Here is an 11,711-nt window from a genome sequence, read left to right as displayed (position 1 = left end):
TATTATATTGTTTTGTCTTCTGTGGATTGTAAATATACATTTTATAGTATTTTACTTACCTATATCTGTCCTGCTATATCATTATTATAGCTATAGATTTATAACTTAAAAGAAAACATATGATATATGAACTGCAAAGATTTAATATTTTAACACTCTGGTTTTGGTCTTCCCTGATTTTTAATTGCAAATATTATTTTCGTATCTTTCATTAAACTTTTGTTATTTGTTAAATAAAACTTCATGATCTAATCCACTTATCGTAAATTTATCATGTAAAAAATTTGATATTTATAAATAATCTTATTAATAATTGAACTACTGAACATAACTAGTTTTGCCAGGTTTGGCAATTCAACTTGGCACAAACAAATATTGAAATATGTAGTATTGATAGTCATAAAAAATATGAAATAACATATTAATATGATGTTTAATCAATAATATATATTTGTATCTAATATTAATTTTTAATTACTTAGCATTATTTTCACAAACAGGTTTCAAAATGTAACAATTTTAACAAATTGAATTTGTACAATATTCTTCTTCTAAACCTAAGTATGAAAATACTATCTTGTTCACAAAGTAATGGTATATGCTATAAAATAATATTCAAACAGTACGTGACGAGTCTAAGCATAAGAAAGAACGATTTAATATATAATTTTAAATAAAATGTTGTTTCAATAAAACATTGATGTATTCATAATTAATAATACTTTTTTAATGTAATAAATAATTAAGCATTTTTAATAATTTGAGCCACGACCAAGGAGTCGTGAAGTTAAAGTAGGAATAACTTGCTATAAGGAACTAAATAATCTCAAATATTTAAAAAAAAAGCTTCTACTTATATACAGTATAATATACTCAGCAATTGAAGGGTGGGTAGGAATAACATAGATGTATTTTAAGAATAAAAAAATGCTCAGATTGTTTTTATCGTACATAAACTCAGAAACTGGCGATTAGTTGACTATTAAAACGTGCGATGTGAGTTAAGCCTTTAATATTAAAAAAATAAAATAATGGTAGTGTTAAAGTCGAATTTCGAAGAATGTGACGTGTATTCCAAATAACATTAAAAAAACGTACATTACAGTTTTTGTTTTAAATTGTTCCTGAACATTTACGAATTGTTAAATAGCATGTTATTCCCAACCGCCCTTTAATTTAAAACCTCAAATATCTGTGTAAACCACTTAGAACTTGGTATTAAACCTCTAGAAATCATGAAGTATAAACTAGTAATCATAACACATTAAATAAAATCTATTACAATTCATATGTTCATTAAAAATATTTAAGTGATTCAAGATTGTTATTAAAACAAGTTTTGAATATGAATATTGTGTACCAAACGTCATAAACTTATAAGTTAATTAATGATTTGGAACAAACCTAATTCGAAAACCAAAACAGTAGGAATATGATAGGAAACAAAATAGCATGGGATATTATAAGAATTATTAATCAATAAATAAAAATGTATTTTTCAGTAGCACTTATATATTGGTCTTAAAAGTAACAAAAAAATGTTTAGACTTAAAACTGGATCATTTGTCCCTGAAAAATAAAAGTATTTAAATTAATAAAATGAAATAGTTTAAATCAACAATTTAACTTACCTTTCGTTTCTTGTCACCTCCCAATTCAAAATGCTTGCAACGTTTCAATGGGATTTGTTTACGGTATTTGCATTCAGAACACTCCATCCTTAATACAATTTTCTTAGTTGTTTTAGCCTGGTGAATAATTATTGATATTTAGTCTTAACATATTGTTTTATTATTTAATAATAATATTTTATACCTTCTTTCTGAAAATAGGCTTAGTCTGACCACCAAAACCACTTTGTTTTCTGTCGTAACGACGACGACCTTGGGATGCTTGACGTTCCTTAGATTTCTTGTACTGTGTTACTTTGTGTACCTTATGTACCTTACATTTCTTGCAGTACGTACGTCTCTGTTTAGGTACATTCACCTGAAATCAGATATTGTATTTAAAAATCCTTGAAATTAGTTACTACCATAAACACTATAAATAAAGTATTAAAAGCATTATAAACATAATTGAAGTGTACAATCATAGACAAGTAATATTTTTAAAATATTTGATAAGAAATTAGGTACTTAATTTTCAAATGACTCAAATATTGTGTTCAATAATCAATGATATTTTTGTTTAATTTAGACTAAATAATAACTGTTTATTAAAATTAAAATATTTTTTTAAATACATTTAAGTATGTTTTGGAATAAATTATGACAATAGTATGTTTAGGATTTCTACATCTCGAATAATCTACAGTATTGAAATGAATTCTACAGACATAGTTCCCATAGGTAGTCTACCTAGTACTTACATAAATGCTTCAGTATAATATAATATCGTAACTATAGTCCTGGTAAAATTTCTAGTGCAGCTTTTGTTTATGTCTTAATACACCAAATTTGGGTTATTATTTTTTAGTATTAATAATAAAAAACTTATAATCCAAATTATGATTTTGTTAGAAAGCTTAGGCATTGTGCAAAGAGGACAAAATATTGACTTATATAATTCATTTTTTTTTACATATTTTGATAAAAGTACATATATGATTATATTTAAATTTCTTAATACAATAACATCCGTTCTCTAACTATAACGCTGGAAAATAAAATTCAAAAACAATTTTATTTAGAGCTTTCTTATATTTATTTACTATGGACAACAAAAAGATATCCCATTGTGGTGCAATAGTTAATACATCAGAATAATAGATCAATAAATACCGAATTTGATATGTTTATATCTTAAAATAGTTATTTTGCATGTGCGTAGGGCTTATATTAATTCAAGAAACCAAGAGTAATGGATTTCTGAAATTCATGGTTGTAGACTACAATACATAGAAAAGAGACTAGAAAATATCACCCAAAATAAGTAAAGCTTAGAAATTATTCAAACTACTTATTATCACATGCCATATAAAAAACGAAAAGTACGTTTTATTCGTTGAGCATTAAGATTGAATCGGATGAAATTGTACTTACCATTTTTCAAGTTAATAAATGATCTGTTAGCTACACGACAGTGGACGGGTGAACTTCAAGAGAATGGCGTTCGCCGTTCGACGAGATGAATAACAAAATATGTCGAACGTATCAGTGATAACGACAATGTTCGGGCCCAAAGATGTTCTATAAAACGTATCATCATTGTACAAGAACAAAATGGTGATAAAACCTGATGGTGCACTTCTTCGATTTACTGATAACACGAATCTACCTCAAATCAGTAGGGCCACATAAGAGAATTAAATTAATGTATAACAACTTTTACCATAATTTTTAATTATTGTATCAAATATTATTTGATAGATACATAATATTAATATTATATGTAGGTATTTTGAGCGTCAATGCCTCAATGCTAATGGAATTCCAAAAAATCATCAAAAACTTTGTGTAGCTTTAATTCATTAAATGGATTAGTCTGTTATAATCTCCGGTCTTATGTTTATCAAACCTACTTGTATTTTTTTAAACTTTTAACAGATAATCAAGTTAAGTTCACAAATACTTCTCCAACATTTTTGTTAGAAGTGTTTTTTAAATATTTTAAATACTTTTTTGTGCATATTATTCCAGATTACTAAATTTGTTTCCTCTTTTTCGATATTATTATTTACACTTCAAGAAATAGTGATTCTGTCACACAATTTAAAAATATTTTAGTGTGGTACATGATGTACCGTACATCACAAAGACAAGGAGGAAATACAGTATTTTAAAAATAAAAACAAATTTTCGTCAGTGGCAGGAGTATTAGCTCATTTATTATAATGTTCTTCACAAATTCAATACTAAAAAGATAAATAAATAAAAAAAATTATAGGTAGAGAAGGTTAAAATCAGATTCCGTAAGAAGCCCAATTTTAAATTTTACGTCGCAAACGGGCATGGTTTAACATGATATATTATACAAAGTTTTACAAATATCAAAAATCGCGCATTTTATAGAATCAGATATGAAAAAAATTTTCTTTATTATTAAATAAACATAAAATAATTGGTGCAAAAATAAATTATGAAGATTAAATAAAAAGGTTTAATGAATAAAAAATTCCAGACTTGGCATATCGAGTACGTTGAACAATGAGCGCACGATTTAAGATATATAAATCTTAAATCGTGGGTTTATCGTCACAGATAGAGATAAAAACATAAAATGATAAGGTGTTATCAATGTTGGTAATTACTAATTTATATTTTATTTTAAAAAAATAATTCTGGTCGTTTCTAGTTTAGTAGTTTCTATTATTATTTATTTTTATTTTCTCTGGATTTCATTTGGTTTTAATCTTGGATAATATACTATATTGAAGTTAGCTTCTGCCTTCTAATAAAATAATGGACCAGAATCTATTGAATTTTTGGAAAAACTATGAGGACATAATCAATTGGGGTTATAGAATTTCAGGGACTCGTGGATCGAATAATAGTAATAATTCGTCAGCGGCTTTTCATATTGAAACGAAGGTATTTTCTTATTTTTTTTTGTGCATCAATTACTTGCTGTTTTATCGGCGACCAATATTCTTGCGTTTTTGATTCCAAGAGAAGTGTTACAGTTTTTATAATCGTAGTATTTAAATATTATTTTTATAATTACTTATTGTATCTTTTATCTATATTATAGGAAATTAGTGGATATACAACTTTAAACACTGAAGAGAACGAGTATGATGCTGATGTTTACTCTTCTGATGAAAGTGTTGATATTGATTTAGAATATTTAAAATTTTGTAAAACAACATTTGAACATCAAGAAAAAATAGGTTAGTATACCTAGATTGTATCTATTAATTTTAAATCATTAAGCATATTATATTATTATTTATTGATGTGTAATAAATTGGTATTTTTCATTCTCTGTAGAATTAGAGAAGAGAAAAGTTGACAAAGAGTATGGTCTGTGCAATTCACCCAGTTTTGAAAATGGTAAAGATTTGTTTCCTGGATTTTCTGTATGTACATAATTAAACATTTGTTTGACTATTTCTTTTTGATGGTACAAACCTTTTTGACTCTTTATAAAAACTATTTTGGTATCTTACATATAATAATATTTCTAATTTGAGCATTTGTTATTGCTGAAAGTCTAATTAAATTAAAATATAATCATCTGATAATATATGTTGCAGAAACTACCAGTAATACTGAGATAAATGATATAAATCCAATGGAACTCTATGGTTCAAAAGTAAATGAGATTGAATGTCTTGAAAATGAACTGCATTCTGAATTTGATAAATTTTGTTCTATGAAGAAACCTGTGTTATGGCCTGGTATGGCATTTAACTGGGATGTTCCAGGTAGCTATGATAATTTATTTATTCTATATACCTATGTATGTTTAATTATTTGTTTACATTAATTGCTGACATATTATTATTAATTGCGATGTGATATTGAAAGAAAAGTATTGATAATTTTGTTTGGTATTGAAAAAAAGGTATCAATTGAGGCGGTACTATCGGGCAAGTACTAAAGTATAAGTATGATACCATCCTGTCTTCATTTTCCACAATTGAACACACTGCCACTCCTGCCTAAGTTGGAGAATAATATCTGAATGTTAAAATTATGGTGGCTCATTGTTATGCAGCTGGTAGCCTGGTATGAGGATCAAATCTCACACCATGCTTTTTTTTAAATTTAATTCTTGATATGTCTCTCAAGACCAGTCAAAATATTTATGACCGCAACACAATATTAGTTTAATATTTTATTATTATCACATTTATTATGGTAGGAATATAATTTTTATTTTTGATTCAAATTAATAACACATTGCATTTGTGATATTATGTTTAAAATTATCCTATTTGGTTAGGTTCTGTAAGATACTTAAATCTATAAGTTTACTGAGACCTCACACCACATAAACTTATATAAATCATATTATCATAGTGTAATTCTTCACTATAAGTATTGCTAATTTAATTTGGTATATGTTTTAAATTTGGATATTTCGCAAACATTTTGTCTACAATAACTTCACCAATTGGTAATGATGATGTAGCCGAAGGTGATGGAGCACTTCGGCAGTGCATTATTCTATGCTTCACTAAATCTGAAGGATCATTTGACGCAACGTCTAGCACCAAATCCTCTGCCATTGTTCCATCTGCCCACAGTGGTTGAGCACGAATCCCCGTAGGACCCCTATTTATTTGTGTAATAGACAATGCATCAAATAAATGAAAATATTCTCACATTTTTTTGTTTTAACATTTTACTTTTTAACATCATTTTTTTTGATATCTGGAATGTAATTTTGTATTTCTTTTAGCTGCTTGGCAGGAAATAAAGATTTAATAGTTTCATTTATACCAAATTTCATATGTTTTGCCATAAGTTTTTGTACACCATCTAGTTTTAAAAGCCTTATTGTGTTAGATATACTAACATCACTCCAGCTAAAAACACGAGTAATATATTAGCATCTCATATTATATTATTTTTTATTTAATTGTATGAAAAACCTGTATCCTTCTTGTTTTAGAGCCAGAACTGCATTTGGACCCAAAAAAACGGAGCCATCCATTCTTGGGGTAAAATGTACCCCAAGAAATGGTAAACTGGAATCAGGCACCTAAGAAGAGAGATAAATACATTTGTATTATGATGTATAGTGTAAAAATTGTATAATAAAATTAAATTTAATATTACTGGATATATATTGCCTTTAATGAGGTGTGCTTTTCTTTTGTCAAGTAAGAGATATTCACCTCGTATTGGTAAAATGTATGGATCAGCTTTACAACCAGTCATCAATGATAATTTATCAGACTGTAGTCCACCACATGTAATGACATAATCTGCTAATATTACATTCTGAAATTTTTTTTAATAATTTAAATATTATGAACTAAAAAATTATTTTTCATAACATGGCGTGTTGTGTCATTTGACTTCTTAGCCAATCTAATAGTGACAGATTGGTTTTAACGATTGCCACGCCATGTCTTTTTATATTTTTGTGAATTATTATACAACAAAAGTACATTTTTTTCAGAAACTATTTTGAGTGCTCTGTTATGTTTACATTCATCAAACGATTTCACTTTAAAATTGTAAATTATTTGACCTCCCAAACTTGCAAAATCTATTGCATATTGTTTTGTCACTACTGCCCAATCAACAATTCCTGTATGTGGTGAATGAATTGCTCGTACACCCTATTATAGAACATGTAATAGTTAAATTTGACTAAGTTTTATTTTGTCTCATGTTGACTTACCTTACAATATGGTTCAATGTTCTTGATATCATTCCCATTTATCAATTTGATGTCAGGAGTACCATTTTCTAATCCTCGTTCATATAAGTCATTTAAACTTTTTATTTGGGATTCATCAGTTGCAACAATAAGTTTTCCACATTTTTTATAAGGTATATTATTTTTGGTGCAATATTCATAAGTTTTATAAAGGCCTTCAACACACATTTTAGCTCTCATCGAACCTGGTTTATAATATATGCCTGCATGTATAACTCCGCTGTTGTGTCCACTTTGATGAACTGAAGGTCTATTTTCTTTTTCTACAAGACCTACATGTAAATGCTTATTACGTGATAATAATGCTCTTGCAGTTGCAAATCCAACGATACCTCCTCCCACAACTACTACGTTATAAATATTTGTCTGACCTTTACTGTAGAAACGATTATTTAAACAAGTAAATAAGTTTTCAATTCCAATTTTCATTGCAGTTATTTGGACTGGTTTCATTTTGGTTAAATTATTAAGGTAAAATAGTTGTTTCCTAAAAAATAAGATACCAATTATTATTTTAAATACTTAAAAATGTAAGATATTATTTGATCATTGTGAATGTTTTATTTTAAAACCTTATATATTTAAATTATGGTAAAAAAAAATATTTTAATTATTTTATATTATCATATACATAACAAAAACACATTAAACATTTTAATTTTGAATTATAAAACAATAATTTGCAATTAAAAATTAAAAATTATCCTTCCTTAAAATTTACAGTCTTAATAAGATTAATAAGATTAATAATATGTATATAGTATTATAGTGTTTAAAATCCATGTACACACTTAATAATTCTGTAGATTTTGTTTTAATCTGTTACTTCATGCTTTCAATGAAACATTTCAGCACTTGACAATGTTGTAAAAAAATATAATTACAAATTTCTTATTGTGATAATACTATTGTTTTTATTTTGTTGAAGGTCAAAAGAAATGGATTTATGGCTACTATTTTATTTCATATAAAAAATAATTAAAATTATCTCCACCAATACTAACAATGTTTACATCTAGTATATTATCTTGAATTGAGATTTCTGAAATGCAGTGTTATATGGTTAAGATGATGAAAGGGATTTATTCCCATATTCCGTTATTCTTTCAATACATTAATGTGGATTAATAAATTCAGATACACCATTGTATCATCAAAATGATTGATTATCCATGATATAATAATGTTTATAAAGGGGATCATGAGTTTATTTAAGTCCATGTCAAGCCATAGGCCCATAAAGTAATAAATCAAAAAATGTTAATTACTTGTTCTGTAAACATATAAATCTTAAGATGAATATATGCGACGTTAGGACGTTTCTATTGCGACTCGAGCTTGCTTTTAATTTGTAGTTACTTTCCAATTTCTATAATATAATCAGAAAATACCTAACTAATAAATAGTAGAGTGTAAACTAATAAAGACTAAACTACTTTCCCAAAGTTTTAAGTTCCAAATCCAACTTGAACAATCCATCCATTTTTACGTGTTACAATAAAGCAGCGATAATAGATAAGGACACAATTAAAGAAAACTATTCTATTTTATAAGATTTGAGCGCTAGTGAGATTCTAGAAGATTCGTTAGTTTCATAATATATACATCTTACTTCGTGCCTCGTGTTCGTAACTTGATTTAAGTCTAGTCACAACTCACCAGCACCGTGCTTTAGACATGTAGTGTGTTTAGAGTTTAGAAACAGTAAACACGACTAAAGGAGGGCCGGCCATACGGCATACATTATACAGTATAGTCTCACTCACACTCTTAGAAGATGACTCTCTGTCCTTCATCTTTATCCCCAAATCCATTTTCTAAGACCATCGTTTTAGACGTTTTAGTGGTCTTAAAACTATGATTAGTCTAGGCAAGTAGACTTAGCCACAATAGCCACCTAGGCTCAGTAGGCTCAGACGCTGACGCTCAGTTAATGCCGTTAATGGTTATCTCTAGATTTTTATCATCGAATGTCCGTGACCGCACTCCAACAGTATGACAAACGTTAATCGACGGTATGGCCCCAAGTGAAAATCAGTGTTTTGAACGGAAATACAGTATTGGACGCACCATTGCACCATAGACATAATAATATAATATTACAAGTCCATCAGTCCATGGGACCATAGAACAATTAATAGGATAAGAATAGGGACGCACTACGAAATTAGTACGAAGTACAATGGATCAATTTCGTCATGTTCGTGGAAAATAATAATAATATATTTAGCAATGGTCATGTTTTTGGTAGAAATCGCCGTCTACAGGCGACACTGTACGGTAGCGGCGAATTGCAGTAGCTTGCCGCCAGAGCTCATTAGCGTCGTGTAAACAAAAGTCGCGTTTTCCTCCGGTACAATAACAATAATACACCAAGACGTATCAACTAACACATTAACACAACGTCGACCGACGACCACTTAGTTTTTGTCAAGCGTGTGTGTCGTTCTGTTGTGTGTTTGTTTTCCGCGCCGTGGATACATACAGTATACACAAAATAATATAGTAAAACACTACTGGAGTGTATCACAGTGTTTTTTTTTAAAAATATTTATGTATAGGTACGTATTCTATAATTTTTCTGGCTTAAACGTCTGTCCGTTCAGAGGATTTTCCGCGATGTGAGCTATTTTGATCACCGATCGACACGACGACGACGGTCCACGGTCATCTATCCGTTCCCGGTTACGAAAACAATCGAAACAAACTCTTCAGTCTCCTTCCCTTTGCTATAATCCGTTGAACTTCCGTGATGGAAGACGAACTACACTGCATCGTCTGCAAGCAGCTCTTCAACAACCCGGTGCTGTTACCGTGCTACCATGCGTTGTGCCTGAACTGTGCGGTACATGCTCAGCGACCACTGGAGCCGTCTGCTCCACAGGAGAACAGCGGTAATTCGACTACTAGCGGTAGCAGCACGACCGAGTCACATGCATCTGACTGTCATCCAGAGTCGGACAAGCTGTCTATACTCAGTGAGACGGACAGCGGCGTGGTGTGCAACAGCCGGCCAAACAGCTACCTTGGCACGTCCAATCACATCGGTGTAGGTATAATCGCGTTTCCGCCGGTAACTGCCGGTTCGTATTCGCTGTCATGTCCAGCCTGCAGGAAGACCGTGTACTTTGACGAAAACGGAGCCCATAACTTGCCAAAGTACAGGACAATGAGGAACATTGTTGACCGTTATGGTGAGCTCAGACACATTGTCCCCAAGTGCCAGCTATGCGAAAGTGAACCTGCAGCTGACGCCACCGTGCTGTGCGAGCAGTGCGAGGTGCTATACTGTGACTCGTGCCGAGACAACTGCCATCCATCTAGAGGCCCATTGGCCAAGCACAACCTGCTAGAGCCAACAGTTGGCAAGGTGGCCCTCAGGAACAAGATCAGAAATAGGGATATCATCTGCCAAGAACATGAAGAAGAATGCCTGTCCATGTACTGTATGGTCTGCAAAACACCAGTATGTGCCGTGTGTATGCACGAATCAAGACATTCGAGTCACGACGTCCAAGCCATCAACACCATGTGCAAAGCTCAAAAGGTAACACTACTAATGACTATTTTGTAATAGGTAGTGGTAAATAATGTATTTTTTTATGAATTATTAAGTCAGCACTCAACAAGTAGGGAATAGGTATCTATTTAGAAAATTGTATTTATCAAGGTATTTGATTTATATTATATGTTAACTGTGATTTTATTTGTTGGGTGATCTAATTACCCCCTATATGACTATATTATATCATACGGTAAAGAACATGAAGATATAGGTGTCCTATCACAAGTATATTAATGTATACTATCTATTACTTAATTATGTATAATATATTATGATAACACCTCTGTCAGAATAAGAGGAAATGATAAAAAACTCTTTCTCCCTTCCCTCTTTATTATTAATATAACAATTGCCTATCTATTCTTAAATATTTATGGTCAATTTTCATTATGTTCTCTGACGAAGAACTATCAAACAGATGATTTGTTAATATATTGTTAGAAAGGGTTAATGTATCAACACACTATCCAATGTGTTAACACTGAATAATATCTTTAAGGCTTAACCCTTATTTAAATTGAATAATTTTAAAGCCAGTGTTAGTACACTTTGTTTTGTGATAAAAGCTCGAATAAAAGCTCGAATTATTATTAACTAGGCTAAGTAATTATATTTTTAAATTATTTTTAGTGTGAAATTAATCATACCCACCAATTATTTAGCTTTATAGATAATTTGCTAAATAATTTGTTTTTCAATTAAAAATTAAATACCATCCTTAAAATTGAATTTATGGTTAATTTATTTATTTAAGTCTAAAATGAAATAATAACATAAAATATTTTAAATATACCTATTCAGAAATTTG

General features: G+C 29.7%; 4 protein-coding genes across 9 annotated transcripts in view; 2 read left to right on the top strand and 2 right to left on the bottom strand.

Annotated features, from left to right (window-relative positions):
• Positions 1-1,494: 1,494 nt before the first annotated feature.
• Positions 1,495-3,198, bottom strand: RpL36A (ribosomal protein L36A). The gene is made up of 4 exons (XM_015523522.2): positions 3,045-3,198; positions 1,816-1,989; positions 1,632-1,748; positions 1,495-1,569 (listed from the first exon to the last, which is right to left on the bottom strand). The coding sequence occupies exons 1-4, from the start codon at positions 3,045-3,047 to the stop codon at positions 1,549-1,551; spliced, it is 315 nt and encodes a 104-aa protein (XP_015379008.1). The 5' UTR covers positions 3,048-3,198; the 3' UTR covers positions 1,495-1,548.
• A 1,051-nt stretch (positions 3,199-4,249) lies between these two features.
• Positions 4,250-6,736, top strand: LOC107173174 (uncharacterized). 2 transcript variants are annotated; one of them, XM_015523600.2, is made up of 6 exons: positions 4,250-4,532; positions 4,693-4,831; positions 4,932-4,994; positions 5,198-5,368; positions 6,349-6,487; positions 6,562-6,736. In XM_015523600.2, exons 1-5 carry the CDS (start codon positions 4,404-4,406, stop codon positions 6,372-6,374), a joined length of 528 nt encoding a protein of 175 aa, XP_015379086.1. In that variant the 5' UTR covers positions 4,250-4,403; the 3' UTR covers positions 6,375-6,487; positions 6,562-6,736. The 2 variants fall into 2 exon arrangements, with proteins under 2 accessions (XP_015379086.1, XP_015379087.1); XM_015523601.2 differs by lacking the exons at positions 6,349-6,487; positions 6,562-6,736 and adding an exon at positions 5,509-5,676 and having other exon boundaries at positions 4,251-4,532.
• L2HGDH (L-2-hydroxyglutarate dehydrogenase) lies at positions 5,769-9,478 on the bottom strand. 4 transcript variants are annotated; one of them, XM_015523596.2, is made up of 7 exons: positions 9,105-9,478; positions 7,300-7,825; positions 7,064-7,237; positions 6,729-6,893; positions 6,542-6,651; positions 6,296-6,475; positions 5,769-6,221 (listed from the first exon to the last, which is right to left on the bottom strand). In XM_015523596.2, the coding sequence occupies exons 2-7, from the start codon at positions 7,789-7,791 to the stop codon at positions 5,996-5,998; spliced, it is 1,347 nt and encodes a 448-aa protein (XP_015379082.1). In that variant the 5' UTR covers positions 7,792-7,825; positions 9,105-9,478; the 3' UTR covers positions 5,769-5,995. The 4 variants fall into 4 exon arrangements, with proteins under 4 accessions (XP_015379082.1, XP_015379085.1, XP_015379083.1 ...); XM_015523599.2 differs by lacking the exon at positions 9,105-9,478 and adding an exon at positions 8,951-9,087; XM_015523597.2 differs by lacking the exon at positions 9,105-9,478 and adding an exon at positions 8,607-8,934.
• Positions 9,479-9,719: 241 nt separating this feature from the next.
• The window catches only part of Trim9 (E3 ubiquitin-protein ligase Trim9), an 81,008-nt gene continuing 79,016 nt past the window's right edge, over positions 9,720-11,711 (top strand). Inside the window, exon 1 of one of the 2 annotated variants that reach the window (XM_089225212.1) lies at positions 9,720-10,885. In XM_089225212.1, coding sequence (XP_089081338.1) covers positions 10,091-10,885 — 795 coding nt within the window. In that variant the 5' untranslated portion in view covers positions 9,720-10,090. The remainder of the gene's footprint in view (positions 10,886-11,711) is intronic. The other variant, XM_089225213.1, reaches the window with a different exon arrangement.

This window comes from Diuraphis noxia, unplaced genomic scaffold, assembly GCF_037042655.1.
Source record: "Diuraphis noxia isolate RWA-SAM2 unplaced genomic scaffold, SU_Dnox_SAM2 contig0004, whole genome shotgun sequence".
Classification (NCBI taxonomy): Eukaryota; Metazoa; Arthropoda; class Insecta; order Hemiptera; family Aphididae; genus Diuraphis; species Diuraphis noxia.
Note: the sequence above shows the minus strand (reverse complement) of the source record. Positions and strands in the feature narration are given on the sequence as shown.

What these genes read in the sequence shown, in the direction of transcription:
- LOC107173174 (XM_015523600.2), top strand. Translation starts at nt 4,404, where the DNA reads ATGGACCAGAATCTATTGAATTTTTGGAAAAACTATGAGGACATAATC. An exon ending in TGAACATCAAGAAAAAATAG is followed by an intron (nt 4,832 to 4,931) that starts GTTAGTATACCT and finishes CATTCTCTGTAG; the next exon opens with AATTAGAGAAGAGAAAAGTT. An exon ending in TTCACCCAGTTTTGAAAATG is followed by an intron (nt 4,995 to 5,197) that starts GTAAAGATTTGT and finishes TATATGTTGCAG; the next exon opens with AAACTACCAGTAATACTGAG.
- RpL36A (XM_015523522.2), bottom strand. An exon ending in AGCCTATTTTCAGAAAGAAG is followed by an intron (nt 1,749 to 1,815) that starts GTATAAAATATT and finishes ATTATTCACCAG; the next exon opens with GCTAAAACAACTAAGAAAAT. An exon ending in GAGGTGACAAGAAACGAAAG is followed by an intron (nt 1,570 to 1,631) that starts GTAAGTTAAATT and finishes TTTATTTTTCAG; the next exon opens with GGACAAATGATCCAGTTTTA.
- L2HGDH (XM_015523596.2), bottom strand. Translation starts at nt 7,791, where the DNA reads ATGAAACCAGTCCAAATAACTGCAATGAAAATTGGAATTGAAAACTTA. An exon ending in AAATAGTTTCTGAAAAAAAT is followed by an intron (nt 6,894 to 7,063) that starts GTACTTTTGTTG and finishes AAAAAATTTCAG; the next exon opens with AATGTAATATTAGCAGATTA. An exon ending in TTAAAGGCAATATATATCCA is followed by an intron (nt 6,652 to 6,728) that starts GTAATATTAAAT and finishes CTCTCTTCTTAG; the next exon opens with GTGCCTGATTCCAGTTTACC.